This window comes from Salmo salar, chromosome ssa04 (genome assembly GCF_905237065.1).
Source record: "Salmo salar chromosome ssa04, Ssal_v3.1, whole genome shotgun sequence".
Lineage (NCBI taxonomy): Eukaryota > Metazoa > Chordata > Actinopteri > Salmoniformes > Salmonidae > Salmo > Salmo salar.
This window is the reverse complement of record NC_059445.1, coordinates 78,202,946-78,216,707: the sequence shown is the minus strand read 5'-3', so window position 1 is coordinate 78,216,707 and position 13,762 is coordinate 78,202,946. Positions and strand designations below refer to the sequence as shown.

At 40.2% G+C, this 13,762-nt stretch overlaps 1 protein-coding gene across 8 annotated transcripts in view; it reads left to right on the top strand.

The window, feature by feature from the left end:
- The window catches only part of LOC106603875 (V-type proton ATPase subunit e 1), a 32,952-nt gene extending 20,626 nt beyond the window's left edge, over positions 1–12,326 (top strand). For all 8 annotated transcript variants that reach the window (XM_045717362.1, XM_014198080.2, XM_014198081.2 and 5 more), the window contains 3 exons: positions 421–494; positions 720–842; positions 956–12,326. In XM_045717362.1, the coding sequence (XP_045573318.1) occupies positions 421–494; positions 720–842; positions 956–1,074 (316 nt within the window). In that variant the 3' untranslated portion in view covers positions 1,075–12,326. The remainder of the gene's footprint in view (positions 1–420; positions 495–719; positions 843–955) is intronic.
- The last annotated feature ends 1,436 nt before the right edge of the window (positions 12,327–13,762 follow it).

Below are 13,762 nucleotides of genomic sequence, written 5' to 3'. Positions count from 1 at the left end.
CTGCTACTACTACTACTAGTACTGTCACTACTACTATTAGTACTACTATCACTGCTACTACTACTACTATCACTACTAGTACTGTCACTAGTAGTACTACTATCACAACTACTACTACTACTACTACTACTACTACTACTACTACTATCACTGATAGTACTATCACTACTACTACTACTATCGCTGCTGCTGCTAGTGCTATCGCTGCTGCTGCTAGTGCTATCGCTGCTGCTGCTAGTGCTATCGCTGCTGCTGCTAGTGCTATCGCTGCTGCTGCTAACACTGCTAGTACTAGTACTATCACTACTACTACTGTCACTACTGCTGCTGCTGCTACTACTACTAGTACTTCTATTACTACATAAGGGGTGTTCTTGTTATATGTATACCTTTACACAAGCTGTTTGTCTCTCTGTTCAGGGCCTGTCGACTGAAGAAGAAAGCTCAGTATGAGGCCAACAAAGTCAAGCTGTGGGGTCTGGGCACAGAATACGGTATGTTGATAAGTTATGTTGAATAATACACCATTCCCATAGATGATTTCCAACTTGATTTCAGTTTTCTACATTGTGCAATTGGTAGACTGTCAATTGTCCTTCTATAATTTGTGGTTTAGGGAAGGAAGTTTATGTTTTGTTTTTGTAAATAGCTTTATTGCCAATCTCTTTCTCTCTAAAAAAATAACAATTACATTGCCCTTGTTTTATTGTTTGTTCCAGATCGGCTTTTGTTTGTCATCAACACCATAAAGGAAGAGATAGTGAACAGAGTGCAGGATATCTGCGACGACAAGGGAACTAGCATGACTGAAACTCTGGACAAACTCATCCAAGAGACCCTTGGTAAGATGATGCATTTTGTTGTAAGTAGCAACAGAAATATAGTTTTGAGCCCAAACACAGTTTAAACAATGGCTGTTGTTTAAGAAAAACGTGTCATTTTTTTCTTTCTGCAGTGAAGTCACCAGTTGCCGGGCAGACGTCTGACTTTGTTAACCAGATCCTAGAGAACACTGGCAAGGGGGATCCCACTGGAGGACTGGTCGGGCTGCGCGTACCCACGTCTAGAGTGTAGACGGACCATGTAGAGGTCTGGTGATGGCATACTCAAAGCCATCCGCGCCATTCTTGTCCCACACTGTAACGGCTCACCCTCTGCATGACCATTCCATCCAGGAATCGCATCACCATGCCCTGTGGGAAGACATACATACCACGCTCCAAATGTATGTATGTCTTCACACTGTGAGCATGTGCTGAAATGAAACTTAGTATCTATCTCTGCACTAGTAGTCTGTTACTCGCCATTTGTGCACGTGGCTAGTGCACGTGGCTAGTGCACGTGGCTAGTGCACGTGGCTAGTGTCTTTAGGGCCGCAGTGTTTGCGAATTCAAAGCCAATATATGAAAAATACCTCCCGAAATGTTTATGTTGGAAGAAAAAAAAAATCTGTCAAAACAGAATGATTATCAGTTCTAGCTGTAGCCATTTCCTGTAGCGTTCAAACGACCCGTTTCATGCCTGCGTACCTGGGTGGGAAAGGCAACACAGGATGCCGTTATATTTAGAGTGAGACGATGGGATGGCACGAGATATTTGCTATTGAAACCTAAATAGTAACTTGTCAATCCCATGTCCTTGTCACCTTTACTGAACTGTGCTTCTCAGATGAAAAAAACCTTAAAACAGCCACTGGGTATTCCATAGTGTCTACTGTTGTGGAGGTATAGGGAACGCTTCATACCTGTTGTCTGCTTTCCCATTCTAGCACCGTGGCATTCACATAGGAGGAGATGTTACCCAATACTCTCAGCCTGCCAACCACATTATAAGGCAACAAAAACACACAAGCACCTGAATTACTACTAACATTAAGAAAGTCTACTTTGACAGAATGACGCTAAAAATTTGTAGAAGTTGGGGGGGATACACAGGAATGCAGTGAAAGGTTGTTTTGCAATTTGGCCTGATTTTTCAATTCCATTGTCCTGTGTTTTTGCAGTTGAGAAGATATTTCAAATAGACTTGAGCAGAAGGCCACTATATTCCCATCCTTTGCATGGGAAAATTCTTAGTCATCTGACTATAAGCTAGATGATGTGATTATAACAAACCATTTCCTCTATCTATATACCCTTTGGTTGAAGCGTCTTCAAATGAAAACACCATTGGCTTCTTGCAAAGTAGGGATGAGAGGGCTAATAGTTTGAAGTTCCTTAGTTTGGTGTGTTCATATTTGTATTTAATAACAGTACTGTTCATTGTGCCTTGTATTTAAAGTGAGATGATTACACAAGTGGTTGAAGGATAGTGGACCATTTTACACTGAGGGAGAGCAGAACATGGTGCAGGGAAGGTCAAGAGGTTTGTAATGTATTTCTGCTCTTTCAAGCTATTCTGAATGTACATATGGACATGGAACATGTAGATATATGCCACAGAGTCTGTGCATTGTATTATAAGATGGCTCTGACAAAAATGTACTTTGGTTATCGGTACTTGGACTTTGGGGCTGGGGATGGGGATGGGAGGGTTAAAAAGGATATTCGTATAGAATTTAAAAAATATTTGCACACTATATTTTGATTGCTTTTTGTACCAAAGACACATGCAACGAAAACGGCGACTAGCCAGATAAAGTAAGGTTTTGCACAGCTTACCTGACACCGTATTGAATGTAGGAAATGTGGTAGGGTCAGGGATTTTCATTGAACTGTGAAATTTGCTTGGGTCCAATTACGTACTGAAAGAAGCATTCATTAACTTTTTCTAAATGGCTCCTGTCAGTTGGCTTCTCAAGTAGATTAGTTGCTTTAAAAACATTTGATAGATTCCAAAAGTTACATGTAATACTTCCACTTCTTCTATTGTGCTTTGGCACGAAGTAGAAAAGAGATGGAGAACAATTGCATAATACAAGTTTTATTTTGACTGTTTGTCAAAACGTCACAAATAACCAAAAGGTATATCACTTCTATAATTTATGTTACACGACGAATACACATACATATATGTTATATTAAGTGTTGTGTATTTATAGTAATGTCCATTCATGCATACACATATATCTATCTATTGTGAATTGCCACTTTCTCAAATTGATACGTTAATAAGCATGACACATTTCTAAGGCCTATCCTCACATTCAGAGAAACTTTGAAAAAAAAAATGGAATGAAAAAAAAACAAACATTTTTGTACTATTTGCCTTTTTCTGTTGGTGCGCATGTATGTAATTTGAGAGATGTTCAGAGAAATACATTTCTGGATGGAGACTCTGCATGAGATAGGGTAGGGTTTCTGGATGGTGACTCTGCATGAGATAGGGTAGGGTTTCTGGATGGAGACTCTGCATGAGATAGGGTAGGGTTTCTGGATGGAGACTCTGCATGAGATAGGGTAGGGTTTCTGGATGGTGACTCTGCATGAGATAGGGTAGGGTTTCTGGATGGTGACTCTGCATGAGATAGGGTAGGGTTTCTGGATGGTGACTCTGCATGAGATAGGGTAGGGTCTCTGGATGGTGACTCTGCATGAGATAGGGTAGGGTCTCTGGATGGAGACTCTGCATGAGATAGGGTAGGGTCTCTGGATGGAGACTCTGCATGAGATAGGGTAGGGTCTCTGGATGGAGACTCTGCATGAGATAGGGTAGGGTCTCTGGATGGAGACTCTGCATGAGATAGGGTAGGGTCTCTGGATGGAGACTCTGCATGAGATAGGGTAGGGTCTCTGGATGGAGACTCTGCATGAGATAGGGTAGGGTCTCTGGATGGTGACTCTGCATGAGATAGGGTAGGGTTTCTGGATGGTGACTCTGCATGAGATAGGGTAGGGTTTCTGGATGGTGACTCTGCATGAGATAGGGTAGGGTCTCTGGATGGAGACTCTGCATGAGATAGGGTAGGGTCTCTGGATGGAGACTCTGCATGAGATAGGGTAGGGTCTCTGGATGGAGACTCTGCATGAGATAGGGTAGGGTTTCTGGATGGTGACTCTGCATGAGATAGGGTAGGGTTTCTGGATGGTGACTCTGCATGAGATAGGGTAGGGTTTCTGGATGGTGACTCTGCATGAGATAGGGTAGGGTCTCTGGATGGTGACTCTGCATGAGATAGGGTAGGGTTTCTGGATGGTGACTCTGCATGAGATAGGGTAGGGTTTCTGGATGGAGACTCTGCATGAGATAGGGTAGGGTCTCTGGATGGAGACTCTGCATGAGATAGGGTAGGGTCTCTGGATGGAGACTCTGCATGAGATAGGGTAGGGTCTCTGGATGGTGACTCTGCATGAGATAGGGTAGGGTTTCTGGATGGTGACTCTGCATGAGATAGGGTAGGGTTTCTGGATGGTGACTCTGCATGAGATAGGGTAGGGTCTCTGGATGGAGACTCTGCATGAGATAGGGTAGGGTTTCTGGATGGTGACTCTGCATGAGATAGGGTAGGGTTTCTGGATGGTGACTCTGCATGAGATAGGGTAGGGTTTCTGGATGGAGACTCTGCATGAGATAGGGTAGGGTCTCTGGATGGTGACTCTGCATGAGATAGGGTAGGGTTTCTGGATGGAGACTCTGCATGAGATAGGGTAGGGTTTCTGGATGGTGACTCTGCATGAGATAGGGTAGGGTTTCTGGATGGTGACTCTGCATGAGATAGGGTAGGGTTTCTGGATGGTGACTCTGCATGAGATAGGGTAGGGTTTCTGGATGGAGACTCTGCATGAGATAGGGTAGGGTCTCTGGATGGTGACTCTGCATGAGATAGGGTAGGGTTTCTGGATGGAGACTCTGCATGAGATAGGGTAGGGTTTCTGGATGGAGACTCTGCATGAGATAGGGTAGGGTCTCTGGATGGAGACTCTGCATGAGATAGGGTAGGGTCTCTGGATGGTGACTCTGCATGAGATAGGGTAGGGTTTCTGGATGGTGACTCTGCATGAGATAGGGTAGGGTTTCTGGATGGAGACTCTGCATGAGATAGGGTAGGGTTTCTGGATGGTGACTGGGAGGGGTTCCTCCTGTTTTTTGTTTTCTTTGTGAAGAGGCTCTAGTTTTTTAGGGGTTGTTCTGAAAGTAAGGGATTTAATATCATGGATATCATTCTGGTTTCTTTGTGCCCTCCGCCTCAGTTCTTGACACAAAGCTCATCTGTTGCGCTGAGTCATGGGGAAGATTGATAGAAAATGAATGGATGATAAGTCTCAATTGAATACTTGCAATTGTAGTCTTAACCTGTATTACAATCTCAGCCCAGACGAAATGAGACGAGCAGCTTTTAGAGAGAAAATGCTCTTAGTTCAAGTGTCTGTCTTTGCTGCTGTAACTTGTCAATTTGAAAGACTAGGTTTGCTAATTTCAAGAGAACAAGGAGACTTAAGGCTGAATTCAATCAAACCGGCACAGCTGAAAACCCTCACTGCGGAAAAGTAACACTGTCTTTATTCTGAGAAAGGGCATGTTTTAATTGAAAATGTTTTCTTTTATCTAGTGAACATTTTCTTATTTCAGTACTGAAGATATCTGAACATGCCTTTTGTTTGCTGTAGAGAAACAATGTTATTGTTCTGCAAAGCAGGTTTCCCGCACTGTACGCCATACTCTAACTATTTTTGATTGAATTAAAAAGGGAAAAAATACACTTTCTCTGAAACTAGAATGATATGTTTGATAAGATATCTTATTCTACTTACTTTGTTAGTGTAGTAGTAAATATTCTCTATATACCGTCCATGGTTTGTTTTTGTAGTGTTTCATTTTGTAAATGGATTTATCTTCTAAATATTATATTTGTATAGTCTATATTACATGTATGAAAAAGAAAGCACTTTGTTCAAAAAAAAAAAAAAAAACAAGTATGAAGAAAAGCATTTTTCCTTCCATTTGCTGCTAAACCGACCTTGTTTGAATGCTGCAGTGAGTACTTGACTTCTGTAACCTGACCAGGACAGTGTGTTGGGGAGGTCTTAAGAGGGCAATCAACCTTTGATTACAATGCCCCTATGTTCTGAATGACTCTAATGTCATGAATTCATTTGCCTTCAGTAGAGATTTCCTATGGAAAAACAAATTCTGCTTTGGGTTTTTCTTCAGGTTGATGTACAGTGTAGACACATTTCTTCTGGGCATTTGCCAGAGAGTTATATTGTTATCATTTTAAAAGTAATTTGTACTTGTACTTAATGGGGAAGGGGAGACTGAGGTGCTCACAACAGCTCACATCCTTTTGTGAGTACCTCAGAAGGAAAACTATATCACTGTACTGTATGGCAAGTAATTTGCAGTGGAGATTTAATCCGGGATACTTTTTGCCTTTTCAAACACCCATCCATTCACTTAAGATGGCCAATAGTGGGTTCAATTGCGAAGTAGTGTTGCTGTGGCAACCGATCTCGGCCAATATTGTACCGTCTACAACAAAGACCTTCAACCTGGTGATATGCTCAAATCAACGATGGCCTCTCCATTGGGATCACTGATGGCAAGTGAGGTTGAGCTAGGGGAATTAATGTTGTGTAAGAAGCTAGTGGAACATAGTGTTGTGAGGCTGATTCCAGCATCGGGTGTGTGTCCACGCAGGTTTTCACATTTAACATGATGGGCGCAAGCTGTGCAACTTTACATTCTAACCAGGAGACTCTGTGGCATTTTAACAGTCAAGGAAGTGGTTGACATTCAAAGCCAGTAACTATTCCTTCTGCTCTATTGACATCAAACATATAAACAGATAATAGATTGTGTAATTATGTGCTAGTGCTGATAATTGAATCCATTATGGTCTCTTCTGCAGCGAATCAGGGTAACTACCATTCTTCTAATAGAAATATATGTAATAGGATAGTAAATCAAAGGAAAATATATTTATGTATTCCAATTAACGTTGCGATTTTTATTTCTGCAGTTCAATAACTCTGTGTGTGTTAATAGGGAGTCAATGTAAAACAAAATGGTGCGATGCTCTCTACAGGATAAGAATAGACAAAGGCCAATGGACTTCTAAGTATAAATATTTTACCTAGATGAGTTTTTCTTTATACTCTAACAAATTTAAACGTACAACCTTTTTTTTTTTTCTTTTTTTTTCAAAAGGGAAATAAATGATATTTCTAGTTTTGATCCAACCTCTGTTTTACTGTGCTGCTGCTCATGTATGGGTTGGTTATTCATGGTTTATATTGTATTAAAAAGATGATAGTTCATTATACATAACATATGCCTATGCTTAACAGACCTTTTTTACTTTTTAACAAATTATTAACGTTTTGATCACATTTGAGTTAACCTTATGCTATAGTCTTAGACCTTGTGGATAGATGTCTAATGGTAGCATTACCAAACCGCTTGATCACAACGAGAAAGAGACCGATCTCGATTTATTCCAATTCAGTAGACAGTCAGTAGACTCTAGAGAGGAGGCGGCAAGCGTGTTTGTCCTCTTTCTTTCAATTCCTGATATGATTTTGGCTTGCTTTTTATGTAGTTGTTTGTAGTGTATGTGATGACAATGTTCTTAAATTGTGCACTATGCATGTCTTACTTGTTTTTGAGTAAGACAGTGTGTTGCTTTAGTTTTCAGCTGTCTCGTGTCTGAGCAGAGCATTTTCATTGACTTTATACAAAGACGCTTACCCTGTCTCCGTAACCCTATGGAGGTGTTCCTAGTGGTGATAGGCAGGTGGGGAATGAGTGGAGCTATTTCCTCTGACAATGGAGGAGCCACGCATGTGTAACGGAGAAAGACCTGTCTTATAACTGCTAGATGAGTATGTTCCTTTCCATCTTATCTAACCAGTTGAATGCTTTGTTTTTTACTTTAAACTGTCATTCAAAGTACCTGCATTCTGCCATTTATTTATTTATATATATAGATATATATCTATATCTTTTCCCATACACCCATAGTATCTATAGAAATTGAGAACTTAAAGTATTAACACTTGTATAGCAGATTTTTCATGGGCTGTATATTGTGTACATCATTGCTTCAATGCTTAAAGGGGCAGGCACTCAGCAGTTGCTACTCTCAGCAGTTGGTACCTTTATAAATGAATGATACGTAACCATTGATTCTTAAAGAATATAGCTTATATAAATGCCTCATGAGGTAAGTTCAACTGTCGTAACCCATCAGAAGCCAAAATATAAGCTTATTTTTTTCTCCAATGTTTGTAAACAAAGTAAATGTAAACAAACACTGTAGAGCCTAAAAACATGGTTAAAACTATACTTTTTATATAATGGATGGTCAGTCCTTGCATCCATAGCTCTTTGAATTTGAGAGTGCTTACTAGTTCTCAGCGATTAACCTATGTTTTTGTATTTTTTGTTATTAACTAATTGACCGACGTCAGTTCAATTACTTGAATTCCATTTAAGTTTGTTTTATTTGGGGGGTGGCCCCAACTCGTTGTTTTTCTTGAGATAAATCACAAGAGAAATCATGTCAGGAACTATGTGGGACACTTGGCTGAAGGGAGTTGTAGTTTTCATTAAGCAAACATTCAACCTAGTTCAGCGGGAAAAAACGTGGTAATTAACTACAATGACCATAATCCATTACGCCTGTTTTTTTCCGTCTTGGACCGAGATGGATACAATTTACGCCTGCTATGTTAGGTTAGATACACACAGGCCACATGAGAGAGGAATGTACACAACACGACTACGAGAGAGACAGTTCGTGAAAGTATGCCTTATCTACTTTGAAAAACAAGTACAATTATTTAATCAGACAGCTCTGCAGCACGCTTAGGCAGGCTAGCCTAGCTCAAAAAGGATGACTACAGTATGGGAAGCACAGAGAATGTTTGCTGGCTGCTACTGCCTGAGCAGAGAATAGGACATTAAACAATGAAAAATAATGAAGTCATCAAATAAAAACTAAGTAATATACACATCTGAAATGTTTTATTTCATAGTCATTTTCTTTTGATGTCATACCTAATGTGGACCTAATGGAGACAATGGAATATTTTCAATTTTTCAGCAATTGAATGTTCACTCTTTTTGGCTTTGGAATTTCCATTAAAAAGCTCAAAAATATTGTCATTATTTGATCATGCATTTAATGTTTAAATTTTTTTATTGAAATCAAAAAACGTTATTTGTTAATAATCAAACTGAACTGACCTCAAAAATCACTAATCGTGCGGCGCTAGTGTTAACATTTTTCCATCCCCCAGTTTTTTTCCCCCCGAAACAGTGGTGGGGAGGACGCTTTGCTATTGTTTCAACTGCTGATTGCCGCTTTAAGCATTGCAGAAGCATTTCAAACGCATTCTTTCGTATTATAACTCCCCCCATATTGCTTGTGGAACTGCTCATACTCAAAGGTTATATGCTCTATGCAGTATAACCGTTTTGATGTATTATATTGTTGGATAATTAAATGCAGAGAATATGCGTAGGGAATGACCATTGTGCATGAAAATCTCACTCATCTGATATGTTTGTTACTGGGTCAAAATGTACTGAGTAATGGGTGCATCTTCACCCTGAGTTCAAGGATTTTGTGAGTATCAAGGACTATGTCCACGTGGTATTTGAACTTAACAAGCATAGAGAGAGTTGGTTTTGGATGTTGAACATATTCAGATCAAACTATTTTCCATTGCTTACCCACTGTTTTTATGAAAACAAAATCGTACAAACAGAAGCATACCCACAACTCACTTGGTTTTACAAAATGTCAAACATAATTTTAATACAATGCCTGCTAAACCAGGTGCCTTAAAAAAATAAATTGAATCCAAACGTGATCTACACCCTTCAAAGTCTTGATGTTTTGTATGGATACAAGATTTACTATCTTTCTGCCCACTATGCCAAGAATTCTGACATTTACTCTGTCTGGTGTTTTAACAGTGATCTCGTGTACAGATGAAAATTGATGCTGCTTTGCCTCAGACAGTTTTCGCATCAGTGGAATGTAGTCTTCCTTCAAAGGATTCAATATGAGGATATGTTCATACTCAGAGATGTCCAGTGTAACATTGGGTGGGAGAGACTATCCAATGTGTGCTGCAATCATGATTCAGAGAAATTTGAACTTTTTTGTATGGTTGTCCTTATTTCTGTAAACCTTTTTATTTCTTTTGTATTTATGCTCAAAATCAGTAATTGTTGCACACGTTTGAATTTTTTAAATATTTTTTTGCCTTTTCTACTTAGACCTTACCTACTTGCCATACCATTTATTTTATATTTCATTTGAAATATTTCCTCTAGTTTACCTATAGAAATTATTTTAGATATTCATGATACCGCAGCGAGCTATATGTTCTTGCTGAATTACATTTATCAGACCAGGAGCATTCACCAATGGTGATTGATTTAGTTGAGTTTTCTATAGAACCTGTAGATCTGCTTTGCAAAAACTGTCAATTTACCAACCTATTGTGTCCCCTCAAAAATGATCAAGATAATTGTGCCTCTTTGGTCCTCATTAGACTACTATTCCACAAACGGCTGGGTTTCACTTTACCCGGAGCAGTGTCACATATACAAGCAGATGGCCTTTAGCAGCCGTTCTTAAATGAAAAAACAAGGTTTGAAACAGCAACTCTTAATGACACATGTTGAGGTTTGCATTGTTCAACATAGATTTATGTTAACCATGGAGTTCCAGGAAACAAACCTCGATGTCTCCTAGTAATTACGCAGGGGCAGGCGGCGTTTTAAACGTGGCAAAGCCTGTATAACGCTTAAAGCGATGGTGAAGTGGTGGGCATCTGCACAAATCCAGGTTCCTTGATTTCACCAGATTGCTCCAAAGTGCCACCACACATTTCCCTTTATAACTTAAGATTGAAGGGGGCACTAATTGGAGAGTGAGTTTAAAACAAAACAATGCAAACAGCTGATAGGAGGCACCACTCGCCAGCCATGGTGCTGAATCTCAAAGACGTACTTGAACTTCCTCAAGAGCTGCCACTCGGCCCCTGTTGCTGTGTTGGAACACTGCCTGAGGGGTGTTGCAACTCTTGACCAGTTCCCAGTGAACTTTGGACAGCGACTGACTGCTTTTTAAGACCTGCTGTAGCCACTGCAGTGTTGGTGTCAGTAAGACCTTGTCCTCAGTAATGGTGGTCGACGACCGTGTTTTTTAAAATTTAATTGAAGTGGATTGGCTGGTAGCTTTGATAGGATAATACATTTTTTTGGCTTCAGGAAAAGGCATAGAGATCGGTAAGGGTCACTAGGGCTGCTGGGCAGAGATCTCTCATCCCTTCACTGAAGTGTTGGAATATGTGTTCCTGCATAGTACACATGCAGACCAATTCAATGATTACCAATGACATTGAGAAAACAGATATAACGCTCTTTCAAAGCACCATAAACACATCATATTCACACTGCAATGATTTACATTTTCCTTCCAAACTTGCCAAATTATTTTTTGGGGAAATCCATACAACTCCCAATGAGGACAATTTTTAAAGATATCTCACCCATTCTTAAAACTACACAATTCATACCCGTGATGTAATGCTTCTGATGTTGTATGGTATTTCAATAGATAATGTAGCATGGGAACTTTAAGTAGTTAGTACTGTGTGTGTACTCCCCAAGTGAAAAATATTTGTCACAGTAGGAAGGCTGTATTTCATTGCTAAGTGCTCTGTAATAAATCTCTTGGGTGATACTCATAAACAAATCTGTATCCTGCTGAAACTAACAGTGACTTGATCCTATTAGAAATGTCTATATTTGTAGTTCACATATATGCCTGTTCAAATTCAATAATATCTTGACAGTTGTTATATTTATGTTGTTTAAATGTTGTGCTGGGTTTATACTTTTGTCGTTCGATCTCTTTCTCTTATTTTTGTTTCCGTTTTTTTGGAGGCACAATTAGTTGAACAGCTATTGGATAAGGATCCTTGTAAATGTACAGATGTGATGTAGGTTGGGTTCAGTTATGATTGATTGGAAAAATGTGTCTGCTTGTGTAATTGTGCCTCTCCTTCATTTAGTTTAGTTTTTTTATCATACTTTTTCTCACAGAATTGTATCAGCCAGGAGTTGGTACCACAGTTGTGGCTAGGTGGAGTATAGCTATGGACTGAAGTGACTTCACGTAGCAGGTTAGGAGAATTCATGTAGCAGGTTAAGAGAATTAGGTTAAGGTTAAGAGAATTAGGTTAAGGTTAGGAAAAGGGTAAGGGTTAGCAAAAATGCTACAGCTGACCCCGATGCGACTCGAACATGCAACTTTTGGTCCATAGCTGTACTCAATCTAGCAACAACACAATTTTGCTTGTAACCATGATTCTATTGTCCAATTCTATTGTTGATTTTAATATCAAAATAAAAACATTTGAAAATCACTATTTGCCTTTTACCATTTGTATGTTGTATTTGTATGATTAACACTGAAGCACATTCATGACCTACGTCTTCCATACTACAAAGCATAGTTAAAATCCAGTCCAGACAGAAATAATATTGAATTGCATAAGCATTGATGTTAGAGGCTGAATCATAGAAATTGAATCACATTCTAGTTCTATGAACTGACTGACCAACTGTACTGAAAAGCAAGTTCAACTAGCCTGGCAGCTTCACTTAGTGTTAGTGTGAATCACAATACAATCTCCTCTCAATATGTCTTTTTCTGATTTCTTGTCTTGTGTGGGTGCCAGTATCATCTCAGATATTGCTGGTCAGAGTCAGCATGACATGACAATGTTTAACTCAAGCAAACAAAAGCAATGGTCAAGTGGTTTATGTCACTCGCAGAAAGCTCTTACAATGGTTGAGATGCATGAGGACATCTACAGCTTGGGACTAGAAGTTTCTATCTGGTTCTATTTGCAAAAATGCAGATAGAAACTTATACTCACTAAACACATGCTTCATATGTAAATTATGTCTGAGTGTTGAAACATGCCCCTGGCTATCCGTAAATATATATATACTGCTCAAAAAAATAAAGGGAACACTTAAACAACACAATGTAACTCCAAGTCAATCACACTTCTGTGAAATCAAACTGTCCACTTAGGAAGCAACACTGATTGACAATAAATGTCACATGCTGTTGTGCAAATGGAATAGACAACAGGTGGAAATTATAGGCAATAAGCAAGACACCCCCAATAAAGGACTGGTTCTGCAGGTGGAGACCACAGACCACTTCTCAGTTCCTATGCTTCCTGGCTGATGTTTTGGTCACTTTTGAATGCTGGCGGTGCTTTCACTCTAGTGGTAGCATGAGCAACAACCCAGCAGCAGGACCGCTACCTCCGCCTTGTGCAAGGAGGAGCACTGCCAGAGCCCTGCAAAATGACCTCCAGCAGGCCACAAATGTGCATGTGTCTGCTCAAACGGTCAGAAACAGACTCCATGAGGGTGGTATGAGGGCCCGACGTCCACAGGTGGGGGTTGTGCTTACAGCCCAACACCGTGCAGGATGTTTGGCATTTGCCAGAGAACACCAAGATTGGCAAATTCGCCACTGGAGCACTGTGCTCTTCACAGATGAAAGCAGGTTCACACTGAGCACGTGACAGACGTGACAGAGTCTGGAGACGCCGTGGAGAACGTTCTGCTGCCTGCAACATCCTCCAGCATGACCAGTTTGGCGGTGGGTCAGTCGTGGTGTGGGGTAGCATTTCTTTGGGGACCACACAGCCCTCCATGTGCTCACCAGAGGTAGCCTGACTGCCATTAGGTACCGAGATGAGATCCTCAGACCCCTTGTGAGACCATATGCTGGTGCGTTTGGCCCTGGGTTCCTCCCAATGCAAGACAATGCTAGACC